The following is a 19,055-nucleotide window of genomic DNA, read 5'->3' on the forward strand; positions in this document are numbered from 1 at the left end:
TTTTTTTTTTCTTCCTCCGATAGATTATTTTCGCCTCACAGCTCCCTGGGCGCCATCTTACATTCAGAAGCCGTCAGCCAATCGTGGCCCCGCTGCATGTCCTCGCGAGAGCGGCCGCGGCTAATCCCGCGATGTTTGGGGGCGGCCCCTGAGTCCACTTAAAGGGGACGCGCAGCCATGAAACTGAGAGCTGAAGTCATCCCTAAAACGAGCGGTTCTGGCTCCTGACTGTGACCCCACAGATGCTCAGGGGTCATCACTCGCGGCTACAACACATAAAGACGCACTACATGTAATTCTAGTATGAGGACATGTTCAGATGGGACCGAAAAGCTGCAGATTTACTCACTAACCTTCAATTGCAATAATATCATCTCTAGTAAATCCTCAACAAATCTGTCAGTCCTGTGTGAACATACCCAGAGGGTGTAAACCTATTCATTGGTTTCTGACGTATAGTGACAGCAGAAGCTGTTCATTGGCTCTCTGTGTATGGCAGTGCCCACCAAGCCATGGCTACCCAGCTGCTATAAAACTACAACTTCCATCATTTACTGATAGCTGATGAAATGCTCCACCCCATACCCCGCTCATACAGAAGGGTAGAAAGAATGCGTTTTGGGGCCATTTTATCATTGAGGTTTTTTTTTTGTCTGCATGAACATATCCTAAAGAGTCCTGCTTCCCCTACCATTGGTAGAGACGGCTGTGAGTCCAGGTTCCCCTGCTTTCTATATGAGTGGGTGGCAGGGCAGGACTCACAGGCTTTCTGTATAGGTGGAGGAGCAGGACTCACAGGCTTTCTATATAGGTGGAGGGGCAGGACTCACAGGCTTTCTTTACAGGTGGGTGGAGGGGCAGGACTCACAGGCTTTCTTTATAGGTGGGTGGAGGGGCAGGACTCAGGCTTTCTATATTGGTGGAGGGGCAGGGCTCACAGGCTTTCTATATAAGTGGGTGAGGGGCAGGACTCATGCTTTCTATATAGGAGGGTGGAGGGGCAGGACTCAGGCTTTCTATATTGGTGGAGGGGCAGGACTCACAGGCTTTCTATATAGGTGGAGGGGCAGGACTCACAGGCTTTCTATATAGGTGGTGGAGGGGCAGGACTCACAGGCTTTCTTTATAGGTGGGTGGCAGGGTAGGACTCAGGCTTTCTTTATAGGTGGGTGGCAGGGTAGGACTCAGGCTTTCTTTATAGGTGGGTGGCAGGGTAGGACTCAGGCTTTCTATATTGGTGGAGGGGCAGGACTCACAGGCTTTCTATATAGGTGGAGGGGCAGGACTCACAGGCTTTCTATATAGGTGGTGGAGGGGCAGGAATCACAGGCTTTCTATATAGGTGGTGGAGGGACAGGAATCACAGGCTTTCTATATAGGTGGAGGGGCAGGAATCACAGGCTTTCTATATAGGTGGGTGGCAGGGTAGGACTCAGGCTTTCTATATTGGTGGAGGGACAGGACGCACAGGCTTTCTATATAGGTGGAGGGGCAGGAATCACAGGCTTTCTATATAGGTGGAGGGGCAGGACTCACAGGCTTTCTATATTGGTGGAGGGGCAGGACTCACAGGCTTTCTATATAGGTGGAGGGGCAGGACTCAGGCTTTCTATATAGGTGGTGGAGGGGCAGGACTCAGGCTTTCTATATAGGTGGAGGGGCAGGACTCACAGGCTTTCTATATAGGTGGAGGGGCAGGAATCACAGGCTTTCTATATAGGTGGAGGGGCAGGAATCACAGGCTTTCTATATAGGTGGAGGGGTAGGACTCAGGCTTTCTATATTGGTGGAGGGACAGGACGCACAGGCTTTCTATATAGGTGGAGGGGCAGGAATCACAGGCTTTTTATATAGGTGGAGGGGCAGGACTCACAGGCTTTCTATATTGGTGGAGGGGCAGGACTCACAGGCTTTCTATATAGGTGGAGGGGCAGGACTCACAGGCTTTCTATATTGGTGGAGGGGCAGGACTCACAGGCTTTCTATATAGGTGGAGGGGCAGGACTCAGGCTTTCTATATAGGTGGTGGAGGGGCAGGACTCAGGCTTTCTATATAGGTGGAGGGGCAGGAATCACAGGCTTTCTATATAGGTGGAGGGGCAGGACGCACAGGCTTTCTATATAGGTGGTGGAGGGGCAGGACTCACAGGCTTTCTATATAGGTGGAGGGGCAGGATTCACAGGCTTTCTATATAGGTGGTGGAGGGGCAGGAATCACAGGCTTTCTATATAGGTGGAGGGGCAGGACTCACAGGCTTTCTATATAGGTGGTGGAGGGGCAGGAATCACAGGCTTTCTATATAGGTGGAGGGGCAGGACTCACAGGCTTTCTATATAGGTGGTGGAGGGGCAGGAATCACAGGCTTTCTATATAGGTGGTGGAGGGGCAGGACGCACAGGCTTTCTATATAGGTGGAGGGGCAGGACTCACAGGCTTTCTATAAAGTGGGTGGCAGATGGGTCCCACAGCTTTTTATATGAAAATACCTTCTTAGCTGTGCTCTCCCCCTCTGTAGCACACTACTGTCAGAACTGCCTATAGGGGAAGGGAACCTTATTTTTACAAAAACTATGAATAGGTCCAAAATACAGAAAAAGTGTAAGGGCCTTATTACACACACAATTTTATCTAACAGATCATTGAAGCCAAAGCCAGGAACAGACTAGGGAACAGGTCATAAAGGAAAGACTGAGATTTCTCCTCTTTTCAAATCCATTCCTGACTTTGGCTTCAAGAATCTGTCAGATAAATCTGGGTGTGTAACAGGGCCCTGACTCTATTATAACCCTATTCTCTGTGTTGGCTCCGCTCAGATTGTGGCTGTGTGTGTGAGTATAGGGTAAGGGCAGGAGCCTATCATAGTGATGCATCACCTCCCTGCTATTGGCAGCTGCACAGCAGTAATACCCAGGCTAGTGGGCTGTGGCCTTGTAGACCTGCTGGTGTTATTCTATGGGGGATGAAAACACACAGCTATGGGAGCTCCCTCATAGACCCCAATGGCCAGGGGAGCCAGGAGTGACTGACTTTGCTCTCATCTTAGTCCTTTCTTTGCATTGATGTAAAAGTCTCTGCTATATAGAGAAGTTGGTGGCTGTCTTGTTTCTTCTCACAGGTCACTTCTGTTCCCTTATTTAGAAGGCCCCATCACATTAGATGGGGAGCTGGGGCTGTACCAGTTAGTATTACTAAGGCAGGATGAGTTATCTGTACACAGCAGTGGGTGGAGAACTACCCTTGAAGTAGTTGATCTTCCATCTGTCAGTGTTCAGCTGTTGCAAAACTACAACTCCCAGCATGCCCTGACTGCCTGTAAGGAGTTGTAGTTCTGTAACATCTGCAGTGACCCCTGCTACATCATGTGTGCCTCCACTATTTGTCCCCCAATGTCAGGGCATGCTGGGAATATTAGTTGGGCAGCATCTGGTGTATTACAGTCATCTGTCTGCCAGGCAGGGCACACTGGGAGTTGTAGTTCTAGGAAGTGTCCTGCTATGATAATCCGGATTCAGTGCATCCCACTTAACCCTTGTGTGCCGGGCAGAAGCTGCTCTGCTCGTGCCCGTGTGCCAGGACCAGGGCTCCCTGTAGGGACAGGATAGCTTTAACATATCCATGTGCTACTCTATAACCTCCCACTCTACACAGCAACACTTCGGCTTAAGGTGGCACAAGTGTTCCCACAGCACCGTGCACTAGGAGAAGCTGACTTTCCACCTTAACTAATAGATGGGCACGCAGACTGCCGTGTTCCTTAAGGTGCGCTCACCATAAGGAGTGATCTGTCCCCTGACACGGCACAGTACATGTAGCAGGTGCAGCATCCCATCCGCTCCACCTTAACAAAAAGACTTGACTAGCTGGGAGCCAGAGATTAGTTACTGTGTTTGTATACAAGGGAAATGTGCCGAACTTTAAAGCTACAGTGTCAGGAATTAGAGAGGTGGTCACTGTGCAGGGACGGAGGGGGCTGCCATGTACACTGGATATATAACATATGGCTCATGCTGAATGTAGTGCTTCTCTGGATGGATCCCAGCTGAGGGCCCCGAGGTCAGTCTCACATTCTGTTAGTCTAGGTTATAGGATTACTATAAAAAGTTTTATCTGTCTATTGGAGAAATTCTCCACTTTTACACCTTGCACAGTTTAAAGGTCTGTATATACACTCCTAAAGTCAAGTGAAACTATCCCATATATATCTATAGATATTCACACTAAAATACATGTGTACTGCTATAAGATATGTAACTGGCACCAACATGCAGGCTGTCTCCCCGAATGTGCAGGATACTGCTATAAGTCACTGGCATCATCATGCAGGCTTTCTCTCAGAATGTGCAGGAGACTGCTGTATGTCACTGGCACCATCATGCAGGCTTTCTCCCAGAATGTGCAGGAGACTGCTATAAGTCACTGGCATCATCATGCAGGCTTTCTCCCAGAATGTGCAGGATACTGCTATATGTCACTGGCACCATCATGCAGGCTGTCTCCCAGAATGTGCAGGAGACTGCTATAGGTCACTGGCACCATCATGCAGGCTGTCTCCCCGAATGTGCAGGAGACTGCTGTATGTCACTGGCACCATCATGCAGGCTGTCTCCCCGTATGTGCAGGATACTGCTATATGTCACTGGCATCATCATGCAGGCTGTCTCCCCGAATGTGCAGGATACTGCTAGAAGTCACTGGCACCATCATGCAGGCTGTCTCCCAGAATGTGCAGGATACTGCTATATGTCACTGGCACCATCATGCAGGCTGTCTCCCAGAATGTGCAGGAGACTGCTATATGTCACTGGCACCATCATGCAGGCTGTCTCCCAGAATGTGCAGGAGACTGCTATATGTCTCTGGCACCATCATGCAGGCTTTCTCCCAGAATGTGCAGGATACTGCTATATGTCACTGGCACCATCATGCAGGCTGTCTCCCAGAATGTGCAGGATACTGCTATATGTCACTGGCACCATCATGCAGGCTGTCTCCCAGAATGTGCAGGAGACTGCTATATGTCACTGGCACCATCATGCAGGCTGTCTCCCAGAATGTGCAGGATACTGCTAGAAGTCACTGGCATCATCATGCAGGCTGTCTCCCAGAATGTGCAGGATACTGCTATAAGTCACTGGCATCATCATGCAGGCTGTCTCCCAGAATGTGCAGGATACTGCTATATGTCACTGGCACCATCATGCAGGCTGTCTCCCAGAATGTGCAGGATACTGCTATATGTCACTGGCACCATCATGCAGGCTGTCTCCCAGAATGTGCAGGAGACTGCTATATGTCACTGGCACCATCATGCAGGCTGTCTCCCAGAATGTGCAGGATACTGCTATATGTCACTGGCACCATCATGCAGGCTGTCTCCCAGAATGTGCAGGATACTGCTATAAGTCACTGGCATCATCATGCAGGCTGTCTCACAGAATGTGCAGGAGACTGCTGTATGTCACTGGCACCATCATGCAGGCTCTCTATCAGAATGTGCAGGATACTGCTATAAGTCACTGGCACCATCATGCAGGCTCTCTATCAGAATGTGCAGGATACTGCTATAAGTCACTGGCATCATCATGCAGGCTTTCTCACAGAATGTGCAGGGGACTGCTATAAGTCACTGGCACCATCATGCAGGCTGTCTCCCAGAATGTGCAGGATACTGCTATATGTCACTGGCACCATCATGCAGGCTGTCTCCCAGAATGTGCAGGAGACTGCTATATGTCACTGGCATCATCATGCAGGCTGTCTCCCAGAATGTGCAGGATACTGCTATAAGTCACTGGCACCATCATGCAGGCTGTCTCCCAGAATGTGCAGGAGACTGCTATAAGTCACTGGCATCATCATGCAGGCTGTCTCCCAGAATGTGCAGGAGACTGCTATATGTCACTGTCATCATCATGCAGGCTCTCTATCAGAATGTGCAGGATACTGCTGTAGGTCACTGGCATCATCATGCAGGCTTTCTCCCAGAATGTGCAGGATACTGCTATAAGTCACTGGCATCATCATGCAGGCTGTCTCTCAGAATGTGCAGGAGACTGCTATATGTCACTGGCACCATCATGCAGGCTCTCTATCAGAATGTGCAGGAGACATCCTGCAGGATATTACTTTTCTGCTGGCATTCATTGGTGGCTCATTGATGCCATCCAGGCCTGGCAGTGTGAGAATCAGCTATGGTTGCTGCTGCCATCACTGAACCACCAATTGCATTAACCTAGTTTGGAAAGAGGGCACATTACTGGGCAGCGATATAAGGTCAAGGGCACTGGGTTTGGGGTATTGTTCAATATCCTAAGGGGTGAGACAAAAGCCTGAAAACTTTGTGCACTTATAGGAGCAATGCTGATATCCTGACAACAAAGAACTTGGCATCTCTCTCCTGGAGGACGTCCCCAGATTGTTGCATGATCTTGTGATATTAGGAGGGTAGTCCCAAGGTTTAACTATGGTGGCATAACCCTAAGGTATGCCATTTGTTTTAATCAATGGGGAAAAGAGCACTAGACCCTTGTCACAATTGTGTGAATGATGGAGTCAAATAATAAAGTCTGTGTATGACCAGTTTTTGTATAACTGCTCCTATAGGGAACCTCAGAGTTTTTCTTTTTAAGTCTATCCTTTCCTTGTAAAATATAATGTACCAAATGGTACAGCCACATAATGTACCAAATGGTACGCCCTGTCCCCATAGGTGGGGTGTTAACAAGAGAGATAACAGAATATCTACAGACAGGTCCTGCCTTTTCTACCCTGTAGGGGTCTGCTTTACCTCTTCTGCTAATTGTTATTCCTCTGCATTCAGAATAAATATTTTTGGTGCACACGCTAACAGCCGATGTGCAATTCACATTCTCAGGACGTGCAGACCCGCCACAGCTCCCGCTGACATTTCAGAGGATAGCTCCTTCATCATGCGTATGATGTGTATCACAGATGGTGCACTGTCAGACCACAACCAATCTGACATTCATTGGAATGTAAAAAGGCGGCCGGTGATGACTGGACTGTACCCCAGCATACTCCTCCCCATTTAACACACTACTTCAAGACGGCAAGATACTAGATGTTTGCTGAAGTCCTCACATTGTACAGAAGAGCTGCCAGAGACATGGATGGATCAGTCATGGCAATATGACACTGAAGAATGGAGTGAGTGGAATCTTATATCCTAATGTTCAAGGCTTAGGTGATTAGGCCAGCTTCATATGGCTATATTCCCACACGGTCTTTTATTGGCTGTCTTTTTTTGGTAAATCTATGTTTATTAAGTTTTGCAATTTTAACAAAAGAAAGAAAAAAAATAGCATAAATATAGACATAACGATAAGAACACACAAACAAGTTGCATGACTTATGCAGTAACAAATGAACAGTAGCATTGTTTCATGATGACCACGCTAGCATCATCATCCATTGGGTACAGCTCTGAGGCTGAACGTGTTAGGAAGCCAAAGACAAAGCTTGTATGCACAATTTACAGGAATTTATATGTGATATATAAGTGCTGAACCCCCCCTCTTCTCTTTTATCATTACCTGCGGTTCTGTGTCAGTACAGGACTAGACTCCAGTTCTGAGTGTTGCAGGGATAGGGTTTTTTCACACTTGGTCTCATTGGGGGATTCCATTATATCTAGATAGATTCCTCTGGCATATGCCATGTAATCATACATGGGTTACAATGCTAAAAAATATCTTGTACAGTCTGCACAGTATATGTTTTACTGGCTGTCTATAGAATGGCAGTGTCTGCTTTATGGAAAAGCACGGCAAGTAAACATAAGCCATAACATGACCTATATTGCCCAGTGGCCAAAACACCACTTCTGTATACACCAGTATCTTTGCCATGGCATAATGGTAAATATACATTTTTAAAGCGGTGTAAAAAGTAGCCCAAGAGGAGTAAGATTCCTTTATAACAATAAGTAGTCTGACATGGAGTCAGTTATTCCGGTGCCGACAGCAATTTGTTAGTGAGTTCATGGGGAGACAGAACAATTCCAATGGTCCAATAATTTTCATGATCCACACCTTTTCTTATAGTCTGATATGAAGATATGCCTTACAAGTGGCTGGATATGGTCACTGCAAGAAAAACTAAACGTTCCCCATGGCTCCTGAATTAACACTTCTTCATATACTTCATAAAACACACGTCCACAAGGTCACTGCTAAATGTATTCAGTGTATTGGTGCTTTCAGTCATGGAAGTTACAAGATGTAATGGAATAAGTGTATGAAACTCTCTACCTTATGTAAGTGTAAATGCAGACAAGATATCTGTCTTCTGTCATGGCTGTATGCCTCCCCCTACAGGCATAAAGTGGAATAGCAACCCATTGACCATCCAGAAGCATATAGATTGAGACTGAATTAAATAAGAGCATGTTTATTTCTTTTTCAATTGCAAACAGTTATAAAAGCCATCTGGTCTTTGGATAAAGCCCCCTCCCCATCCAAGTTAAGGCAAGCGGTTGTTCTGGGTTGTTGTGCAAAGCCTTCTTGATCATCTTGTTTCCTCTAGTGGCAAGACTGGTTACATACAGAGATGCTTTACACCTTCCCAGGATCTTCCTTCAGTGTGACTGTTCTATTAAATACAATCTAAAAGAGAAGATGAAAGTCAACAGGTAAATATGGATCCAACAGGACTTAGAACAGTACTTTATGCATCTCCTTGTCTACTTATCAGCTACTGCAAATACTCTGAGAATAATTGGGCCCAGGGGGCAAAAGAAAAAAAAAAAAGAAAAAGTGTTGACATTTAAGTTGTAGTCTGATTAATTGAAATTATAGACAAAACGCCTAAGGCTGCAATGCTGATTTTCTCAAAAGTAACAGTGAGTATACATAGGGGCAATAATCTCAGCGACCACAAAGTCTTTATGATCACAGATCAGCACAGGACACTGGACATTCTCAATACTGCAGCCTCTGGCCTAAGCCTGTTACACACCAGTGATGACTACTCATCATAGATTTCTTCACATACAAAGGAGGACCCTTTTTTCAACTGATAGTTTGCATAGTGTGTGAGAGGTGAAATAGCAGAGAGACACAATATCTTCCACATTGGAAATCTCACTGGTTTATAATTTAGCATTACTTCTTGTCCCAAAATATACAATAAATATGCTGGGGGTGTTTAGTAATGCCTGGAAAACTTATGAGATAAGAGGTAGACTGACCTTGTCTGGAGTGGTGTCTGGATCCACAGAGAAATACCCAGATCTTTCAAATTGGAATTTATCTAGGGCCTTGCAGTTCTTTACAGACTGATCCACCATGGCATCGGAGATCACAGTCAGGGAGTTCTGTAAATAAGAGGTTGGAGGTTATTGCTACAATAAAAGAATGGAGACACGGATCAGAGAACTGCAATGAGACTCTACTATTGGGCATCACTAAATAAGAGCATGTTTTTTCTTTTTCAATTGCAAACAGTTCTAGGCTTTTGTGCAGAGCCTTTGTTTGATAAATCTCCCCCAAAGAGTGTAAACTACAAGTCCAGGTCATCTGCACACTCCGAGAGAAGGCAATTATAGGATTGATGGATGCATGTGCCTACACATTAGCTGTAAAACTATGTACTGCTGGGATGTTTATTCTTTTTTTTTCAACCAGCACAAAGCTAAAAAGCTGCCTTTAGGAGACTGTTTTTGTTTTACACCATGAGAACTAAAAAAACCCCAAAAATAATGAATATAAATGGCAAACTTGCTTTATATCACATCTACGGCTGATGTCGATTTTGACAGTTATAACCAAAAGGGACACTTTAACATCTCTTGGCCTGAGGGCAACATTGTCATATTGTTGGAATTCAAGGGCCTACTAAACCTTTGTCAGTATTCTGACAGCCATAACATTAGATTTTTCACCCACATAAATTTTATATACATATACTTTACACATGCACAGTCACATTATCATGTGGGTATATAAGGTGTGCGAAAGGCTGTCTTAAAAGGGGCCATTTATCAGAGTTTGTGAAGTATTCAAATGCTGCTGTATGAAAGTGTACCATAAGTGGACAAATCACACCATAGCAAATAAGTGACATGGAAACTTCAAAGGTGTGCAAGGGCAGAACGGCACGCTGCAAATGGAGAAGCCCACAGCCAAATGACCCATGAGGCTACCAGACTCTACTGCATATGGGTCTCCCAAGCCGTAGAATGGTCACTGCACCTCTGCTAATGAAGTTGTATTGAAAGAAAAAAAAAAAAACAAAACTATTTTCACAGCTGTATCGGAATCAGGCCTCCACTGACTGGCAAAGGGTTGCCTTTTCCAGGGAGTCATCTTTTGTGCTTCATCACTGATGGACACTAGTGTGTCAGGAGAAGCATCTCCAAAAACTCTGCCAGAAAAACACAAGCTGGTAATGGCAGCGTTATGGTCTGCAGAATTCTTTGGGCCACTCATCCATGTGGAAGGCACTCAAGTGGTTTGGGTTTAAATCCAACCTTACAGACCATGTACACACACATATATGCTAATTGTCTTCCTTGGGGCGGACGGGGTCTTCCAGCAAGACGTCCAAGTGCGACAATGCTATGTCACATGTCTAGAAATGTCAGAAGTCTTGGTCATGCTCCTCCAAACAATTTCAAAGTACTATCCTGGCCCCCACCCCCTAAATATGAACCCAACTGAGCATCCATGGGACCACCTCGATCATTGTGTTCACATTGTGGCAGCTGTGGCGTACACTGCAGTCAAATTCTATAATTAAATAGCATAGCTTTGGGGTACATATACCCTGTGCACTGTACCCTGTAATATATAGCAATTACAATTAAAATTGCTCAGGTAAAATGAAAGCTGTGCTCCGATTGGTTACGATGAACAAATCTTTTGATTAATCTGCCCCACTGTTTTTCCCATTTTTTTATGAGGTTTACTGGCAGGGACCATTTATAAGAGGACAAACTCCCTTTGCTTTCATGACTTAGATAATCCACTACTGACTGGGTCATCCAAGTGTTAAACAGCAAGGATCTGAAAGCTCTCTGCCATTGTTATGGTAGGCAGGGGTCTTCTGTGGGTAATTATATGGGTGCAGCTTTTGTGCCTGTGTTAACACTATCTTCAAAGGCTTTTGCCACTGGCCCTTAACCCCTTAACGACATCGGGCGTAAACTTACGCCCTCGCGCCCTGGTATTTGGCGCATCAGGGCGTAAATTTACGCCCGATGTTTCCCCGATCACTGCGTGTTCGCACACAGCGATCGGGGAAGATGGCCTGCTATAAATCATAGCAGGCCATCATAGCTTCTTGGCACGGGGGGTGGTTAACACCCCCCGTGCTTACGATCGCCGCTATAGGCTGATCAATTCAGATCAGCCAATAGCGGCGATCGGAACCGGAAAAAAATGGCGGTCGGTGCTGTCCGAGGACGGCACCGACCGCCATTACTGTAAAAAGTAATGGTGGTCACCGTGCCACCGGCCCGATCGCCGTGAACGGCCGGCCGTTCACGGCGATCGGGCCGGTGGCACGGCGATCAGAGTCCCACAAAATAATAAATACCTGCCCTGGACCCCTCAGCTAGGTAGCGGAGGGGTCCAGAGCAGGTATTTGTACATTACTCACCTGTCCCGGGGTCCTGATCGGCGTCTTCCGGGTTCGCGGCGTCCTCCGTCATTCCGTTCGGTCCTCGGGTCTTTCCGGCGGTCCCCGTCGTCTTCTTTCGGCTATTTTCGGCTCCAGCCTCGTCATTTTCCGGATTTTGCGCTCTGCTGCCCTCTAGCGGCTGATATGTGTAATACACTTATCAGCAGCTACAGGGATGTTCAGAATGTAGAAAAAGTTTTTTTTTTTTTTCCAAATTTTTTTTCTTTCTATTTTCCGCACCCTATCGCCGCTGAGTGTTGATCAGCATCGCACGAAAGTACGCTGCTAATCAGCAACTCCTCCTTTTTGGCGTAGGGTGTTTTTTTTCTATATCCTACTGCCACGGTCTGCTGATAAGTGCCGCACATAAGTGCGGCATTTATCAGCAACTCCTTTGTTGGCGTAGGTTTTTTTTTTATACTTACTGTAAAAAAAACACGTAAAAAACACTACATTACACCACACTACATTGAATAAAGTTTGAGACTACACCACTACATACCCCATATACCAATCCCCGTATAAAGATGGCCCCCAGGGTGTTTTCGGCGTCAGAGGGATATGTTATTATTGCCTCCGACACCGAAACAGCCAGTGAGGATGAATGGGGGGATCCTTCTTTCCTCCATTCATCCTCATCATCCTCATCATCCAGTGACGTGTCTGGGGGTAGCGTAGCGTACGCTGCCCCCCAGACACGTCTTTTCCGCCAGTACCGTCCCAATAAGAGATCACGGTATGGTGTGAAATTCTCCAAACTCTGTGAGAGTACCTCAGGGTACTCTTACAGATTTAGGGTACGTGCACACTGCGGAATGGCAAAGGATAACCCTTTGTGCATTCCGCAGCTGGCACCCGCCGTCGGACTGATGCGGGCGCATGTCTCTACCCGTGTCATAGACTCCATTCTATGCACGGGCGGATTCCGTCGTCCATCCAAAGAATGAATACGTTGGACGGAGAGCGGAATCCGCCCGTGCATAGAATGGAGTCTATGACGGACGGAGACGCGCGCCCGCATCAGTCATCCGGCGGGTGCCAACTGCGGAATGCACGAAGGGTTATCTGTCGCGATTCCACAGTGTGCACGTACCCTTAAGAGTGTATGTATGAAGGGACACCCGAATCCAGCCCCAGATGCCGCCCCCCCCCCCCCATCCTCGGAACAAGTGGGAAGATCGTCTGGGAACTGATCTTCCCACTGCTGGATAAAGGTCACCACCACCTGTACGGGGATAACTTTTATACCAGCACCCCCTCTTCCGGTCCCTCGCTGCCCGAGCTACTGTGGCTTGCGGCACGATCCGAACATATCAGAAGCAGTAATAGAGCCCTAATATTTAGCAGCCATGGAGCGGACCCAGCGCTTCTGGATATGAAGGACCCCGTATCGCACCAGGGCAACATTCTCCAGGTGACGTCCCCCACACTGGAGAACGGGAGACCCCAGAAGAAGTGCAGAGTGTGGTGTAACAGGGGGATCAGGAAGGACACCATTTTCCAGTGTGCCACCTGTCCTGATCCCCCCGGCCTCTGCATACTGGATCGCTCCAAGGCGTACCACACGTCACTGAAGTTCTACATTATCTAAATTCTGTCCCTTATTCCTATTTCAGGGGTCACGTTGATCCAGGGATTATTCTGATCGGCATTATGGAGTCGGGAAGGAATTTTTCCCGTGATGAGGCTACTGTCGTCTGCCTCACGAGGGTTTTTTGCCTTCCTCTGGATCAACACAGGTTGAATTTGATGGACACCTGTCATTTCCAACCTTATAAACTTATAATTGGCCTAATACCCCAAATAAATTAGAATTGTCCCTTTTCCCCAGCTAAGTAGGTATGGCTGCCATTCCCATTAGAGGATGCCATGATGCAATTACAAAGCCTCTGTGCGGCCAGGACAGTAGAAACCCCCCACAAGTGACCCCATTCTGGAAACTACACCCCATAAGGAATCTAACAAGGGGGGCAGCGGGGATATGGCCCCCTGGTGACGGCCACATTTGGGACGTGAAAATGAAAAAAATGGTATTTTTTATTTTCTCGGCACATGTTCTACGTAAGTGACTGTCACCAGTGGGGTCCATATCCTCACTGCACCCCTTGTTAGATTCCTTATGGGGTGTAGTTTCCAGAATGGGGTCACTTGTCGGGGTTTCTACTGACCTGGCAGCACAGGAGCTTTGTAATTGCGACATGGCCTCCATCCTCCATTCCAGCCTCTAAATGGCGCTCTGTCCCTTTGGTGGCTTGCCCTGTGCCCATATGGCACATTATGCCCACATATGGGGTATTTTCGTACTCAGGGGAAACTACCCTACACGTTGTGTTCATTTTCTTTTTTAACCCCTTGTGGAAATGGAAAAAATCAAGGCTAGACCAACATTTAGTGTAATTTTTGTAAAATTTTTACTCTAAATCATTAATCTTGTCATGATTTTTTCATTTTCACAAGGGGCTAAAAGATAAAAAAAAACAATAAATGTGTAGAGCAATTTCCCCTGAGTACGGAAATACCCCACATGTGGACATAAAGCGCCATGCGGGTGCAGGTTAAGCCTCCGAAGGGAAGGAGCGCCATTTGGTTTTTGAAGGCTGGATTTGGATGGAATGGATTTCGAGGGGCAATGTTGCATTCAAAAGGCCCCTGTGTTGCCAAGACAGTTGAAACCCCCCACAAGTGACCCCATTATGGAAACTACACCCCTCAAGGAATGTAACAAGGGGTGTAGTGAGCATATGGACCCCACTGGTGACGGGCACAAATGTGGAACAATGTGGCGTGAAAATGAAATATTACATTTTTTACACTATAATGTTGGTTTAGCCTTGAATTTATCATTTTCCCAAGGGGTTAAAAGAGAAAAAAACACACAATATGTGTAGAGCAATTTCCCCCGAGTCCGTAAATACCCCACATGTGGACATAAAGCGCCATGTGGGCGCAGGGCAAGCCTCCAAAGGGAAGGAGTGCCATTTGGATTTTGGAGGTTGGATTTGGCTAGAATGGATGATGAACGCCATGTCGCATTTACAGAGTCCTCGTGCTGCCAAAACACTGGAAACCCCCCACAAGTGACTCCATTCTGGAAACTGCACCCCTCAAGGAATCTAACAAGGGGTGCAATGAGGATATGGACCCCTTGATGACGGGCACATTTGTGCCATGAAAGTGAAAAAATGAAATTTTTTACTTTTACGTCACATTGTTCCACATTTTTGCCCGTCACCAGTGGGGTCCATATGCTCACTGCACCCCTTGTTAGATTCCTTGAGGGGTGTAGTTTCCAGAATGGGGTCACTTGTGGGGGGTTTCCAGTGTTTTGGCAGCACGAGGGCTCTGTAAATGCGACATGGCCCTTGAAATCCTTTCCAGTGAAATTCAGCTTCCAAAAGCCAATTGGCGCTCCTTCCCTTTGGAGGCTCGTCCTGCGCCCCCTTGGCACTTTATCGCCACATGTGGGGTATTTCCGTACTCGGGAGAAACTGCGCTACACATTGTGTCTTTTTTTCCTCTTATCCCTTTAAGAAAATGAAAAATTGAAGGCTAGAACAACGTTTTAGTGTAAAAAATAAATTTTTCTTTTTTCATGCCATATTGTTCGGAAAATCTGTGAAGCACCTGTGGGGTCCAAATGCTCACCGCACCCCTTGTTACATTCCTTGAGGGGTCTAGTTTTCTAAATGGTGTCCCTTTAGGGGTGTTTTTTAGGTTTTGGCACCCCAGAGCCTCTGCCAACCTGAAGTGGTACAGTCAGAAATGACCAAATATAACGGAGGCGTTGAAATTCACTAGGCGCTCCTTTGTATCTGAGGCTTGTGGTTGCGTCAAATAGCGCAATAGGGCCACATATGGGGTATTTCTATAAACTGCAGAAACGGGGCAATAATTATTGGGGTGCATTTCTCTGGTAATAGGTTTATAATTATGAAAAATATTGGATTACAATAAAATCTCTGCACAGAAAATTAAAATTTTCAAATTTCTTACACACTTAGCTTTTATTTCTGTGACTCCCCTAAAGGGTTAAAACACTTTCTGGATATGCTTTTGCAGAGTGTGGGGGGTGCAGTTTCTGAAATGGGGTGCTTTGTGGGGCTTTCTAACATACAGGCCCCTCAAATACACTTTAAACCTGAACAGGTCCCTAAAAATATCTGATTTTGAAATTTTACTGAAAATTTGGAAATTTGCTGCTAATGTTTTAAGCTTCCTATTGTCTAAAAAAGGAGGAGTTTTTACTCACCGTAAACTCTCTTTCTCGTAGTCTTCATTGGGGGACACAGACACCATGGGTATAGGCTGCTGTCACTAGGAGGCTGACACTAAGAAAAAATAAAGCAAGTCGGCCCCTCCCAGCAGGCTATACCCGCCCACTGGCACTGAGCTAATCCAGTAGTGAAAAGCAGTAGGAGGAGCCGAAGGAAAAAGAAAAAACACAGTCCACACTCAAGGTCTGAAAACACTGGCCAAACGGCAACTACAACACAGACAAACAAGGGTGGGTGCTGTGTCCCCCAATGAAGACTACGAGAAAGAGAGTTTACGGTGCGTAAAAACTCCTCCTTTCTCGGGCGTCTTATTGGGGGACACAGACACCATGGGACGTCCCAAAGCAGTCCCTTGGGAGGGAAAGAGCAGAGAAGAACTCAAGGAGAAGGAGCCACTGCTGCCTGCAAGACCTTGCGGCCCAAGCTCGCATCAGCCGATGCAAAGGTGTCCACGCGGTAAAACCTCGAGAAGGTATGCAGAGACTTCCATGTGGCGGCCTTACACACCTGAAGGGCCGAAGCCCCGTGCCGGATAGCCCAGGAAGCCCCAACCGACCGAGTAGAGTGAGCCGAGACTCCGAAAGGAGGCGCCCTACCCTTACCACTGTAAGCTTGAGAGATGGCAGAACGAATCCAGCGGGCAAGAGTCGCCTTGGACGCTGCCGATCCCTTGCGAGAACCCTCAGGGATGATGAAAAGGGAGTCAGAAGTGCGAAACGACTGCGTCCGCGCAAGGTAGATGCGCAAGGCGCGAACTACGTCCAAGTGGTGAAGCGCCCGCTCCCTCGGATGAGAGGGGGCGGGACAGAAGGAGGGGAGGATAATATCCTCATTGAGGTGAAAAGGCGACACGACCTTGGGCTGGAATGAGGCCATAGGCCGCAGCACCACCTTGTCCTGATGAAAGACCAGGAAGGGAGGGCGGCAAGAAAGAGCGGCCAACTCCGATACCCGCCGAACCGACGTGACGGCCACCAGGAAGACCACCTTGAAGGAGAGAATAGACAGGGGCACGTCCCGGAGGGGTTCAAACGGAGAAGACTGCAAAGCATCCAAAACCAGGTTCAGGTCCCAGGAGGGAACTGGACGACGATAAGGGGGGGGCAAGATGTGCCACACCCTGAAGGAAGGTCTTTACCTGAGAGATCGAAGCCAAGGGTCTCTGGAAAAAAACAGAAAGCGCGGAAACCTGACCCTTAAGGGAACTAAGGGATAAACCGGACTCCAGCCCTGCCTGGAGGAAAGCGAGGAGCCGGGCCACCGAAAAGGAAAGCGGGTGCGCCGCGCAGGCCTCACAATGACGGAGGTAGGCCTTCCAACAGCGATAGTAAATCCTGGCAGAAGACGACTTTCGCGCCCTGATCATCGTCCTGACGACCGCGTCCGAGAAGCCCCGGGATTTTAGAACCCAGGTTTCAACAGCCACGCCGTCAAACGAAGCGACGCGAAATGCGGGTGGCAGATCGGGCCTTGACTTAGAAGATCCGGACGGTCGGGCAGACGCCAGGGGGCGTCGACGGCGAGGTTCACTAGATCCGCGTACCAGGCGCGACGGGGCCAGTCCGGGGCCACCAGGATGATTGGAACCCCTTCCGCCTTGATTTTCCTCACGACCCGTGGAAGGAGCGGGAGGGGAGGGAAAATGTAAGGCATGCGGAACTGCCGCCAGGAAATCACCAGAGCGTCTGACGCCAGAGCCTGAGGGTCCCGCGTCCGACAGACAAACTTCGGCAGACGTCGGTTGATCCGGGATGCCATCAGATCCACGTCGGGCGTTCCCCATCTGAGACATATCTGCGAGAACACCTCGGGGTGCAGGGTCCATTCCCCTGGATCCACACGTGCGCGACTCAGGTAGTCGGCCATCCAATTGTCCACCCCTGGGATGTGGACAGCTGACAGGGCCAGCACGTTTACCTCTGCCCAGGAGAGGATCAGCGCCACTTCCGTCATGGCGGCCCTGCTGCGGGTGCCGCCCTGATGATTCACGTACGCCACCGCAGTGGCATTGTCTGTCTGTATGCGGACGGGGAGACCTCGGAGCTGTGACTGCCAGTGCAGGAGAGAGAGCCTGATGGCCCGTAGCTCGAGTATGTTTATAGGAAGCCGAGACTCCTGCGGCGACCAAGTCCCCTGCGCGGTGAGAGTGTGCCACACTCCTCCCCAGCCCTGCAGGCTGGCGTCGGTGGTTATGGTCTGCCAGTGAATGGGGAGGAATGAGCGACCGATGGAGAGGCTCGGAGACTGGAGCCACCATTGGAGATCCCGCCGAAGTGAGCAGGGGGGCTGACCCGGCAATCCAGTGAAGGGAGAGACCTGTCCCACTGCGCCAGAAGGAAGAGCTGAAGGGGACGAGAGTGGAACTGCGCAAAAGGCACTGCCTCTATTGCGGCCACCATCCTCCCCAGAACCCTCATGCAGAATCGAATGGACACCGGGCGATGACTGCAAAGGGCTCGAACCCCGGACCGAAGGGACGCCAGCTTGTCCTCCGGGAGAAAGACCCGAGCCTGAAGCGAGTCCAACCTCATCCCCAGAAACACGATGGACTGGGAGGGGGTCAAGGAGGACTTGGGTCGGTTGAGGAGCCACCCGAAACGAGAGAGTGTGTCCAACGTTATACGGAGGCTTTCCAAATTCTGGTCCCTGGACGGGGCTTTGACCAGAATATCGTCCAAGTAGGGTGTTACAGAAATCCCTCGAGACCGTAAAAGAGCCATGACGGCCGCCATGGTCTTCGTACAAACACGAGGGGCCGTGGCCAGGCCGAAAGGTAGGGCCACGAACTGAAAGTGGTCCGATCCGATGGCGAAGCGAAGAAAACGCTGGTCGGGGGGGGGGGGGGAATTGGAATGTGGAGATACGCGTCCTGGATGTCCACCGAGGAGAGGAACTCTCCCGGCTCCAGGGACGCAATGACAGAACGCAAAGACTCCATCCGAAAATGAGATAGCCGGACGTGGCGGTTTAGTCGCTTGAGGTCCAAGATTGGACGCACCGAGCCGTCCTTTTTCGGAACCACAAAAAGGTTCGAATAGAAACCGCGGAACCGTTGGGGGGAAGGAACGTGAACGATAACTCTCTTGTCGAGGAGAGACTGAAGGGCCTGAGAGAACCCGGCCGCCAGGGAGGGAGACCGA

At 48.5% G+C, this 19,055-nt stretch overlaps 1 protein-coding gene across 1 annotated transcript in view; it reads right to left on the bottom strand.

The window, feature by feature from the left end:
- Positions 1–8,394: 8,394 nt before the first annotated feature.
- The window catches only part of QARS1 (glutaminyl-tRNA synthetase 1), a 70,561-nt gene continuing 59,900 nt past the window's right edge, over positions 8,395–19,055 (bottom strand). Inside the window, exons 23-24 of the mRNA XM_069966783.1 lie at positions 9,210–9,335; positions 8,395–8,625 (exon numbers count right to left, since the gene is read on the bottom strand). Coding sequence (XP_069822884.1) covers positions 8,575–8,625; positions 9,210–9,335 — 177 coding nt within the window. The 3' untranslated portion in view covers positions 8,395–8,574. The remainder of the gene's footprint in view (positions 8,626–9,209; positions 9,336–19,055) is intronic.

The sequence above is a fragment of the Dendropsophus ebraccatus genome, chromosome 4 (assembly GCF_027789765.1).
Source record: "Dendropsophus ebraccatus isolate aDenEbr1 chromosome 4, aDenEbr1.pat, whole genome shotgun sequence".
In the NCBI taxonomy this organism is placed as follows: domain Eukaryota; kingdom Metazoa; phylum Chordata; class Amphibia; order Anura; family Hylidae; genus Dendropsophus; species Dendropsophus ebraccatus.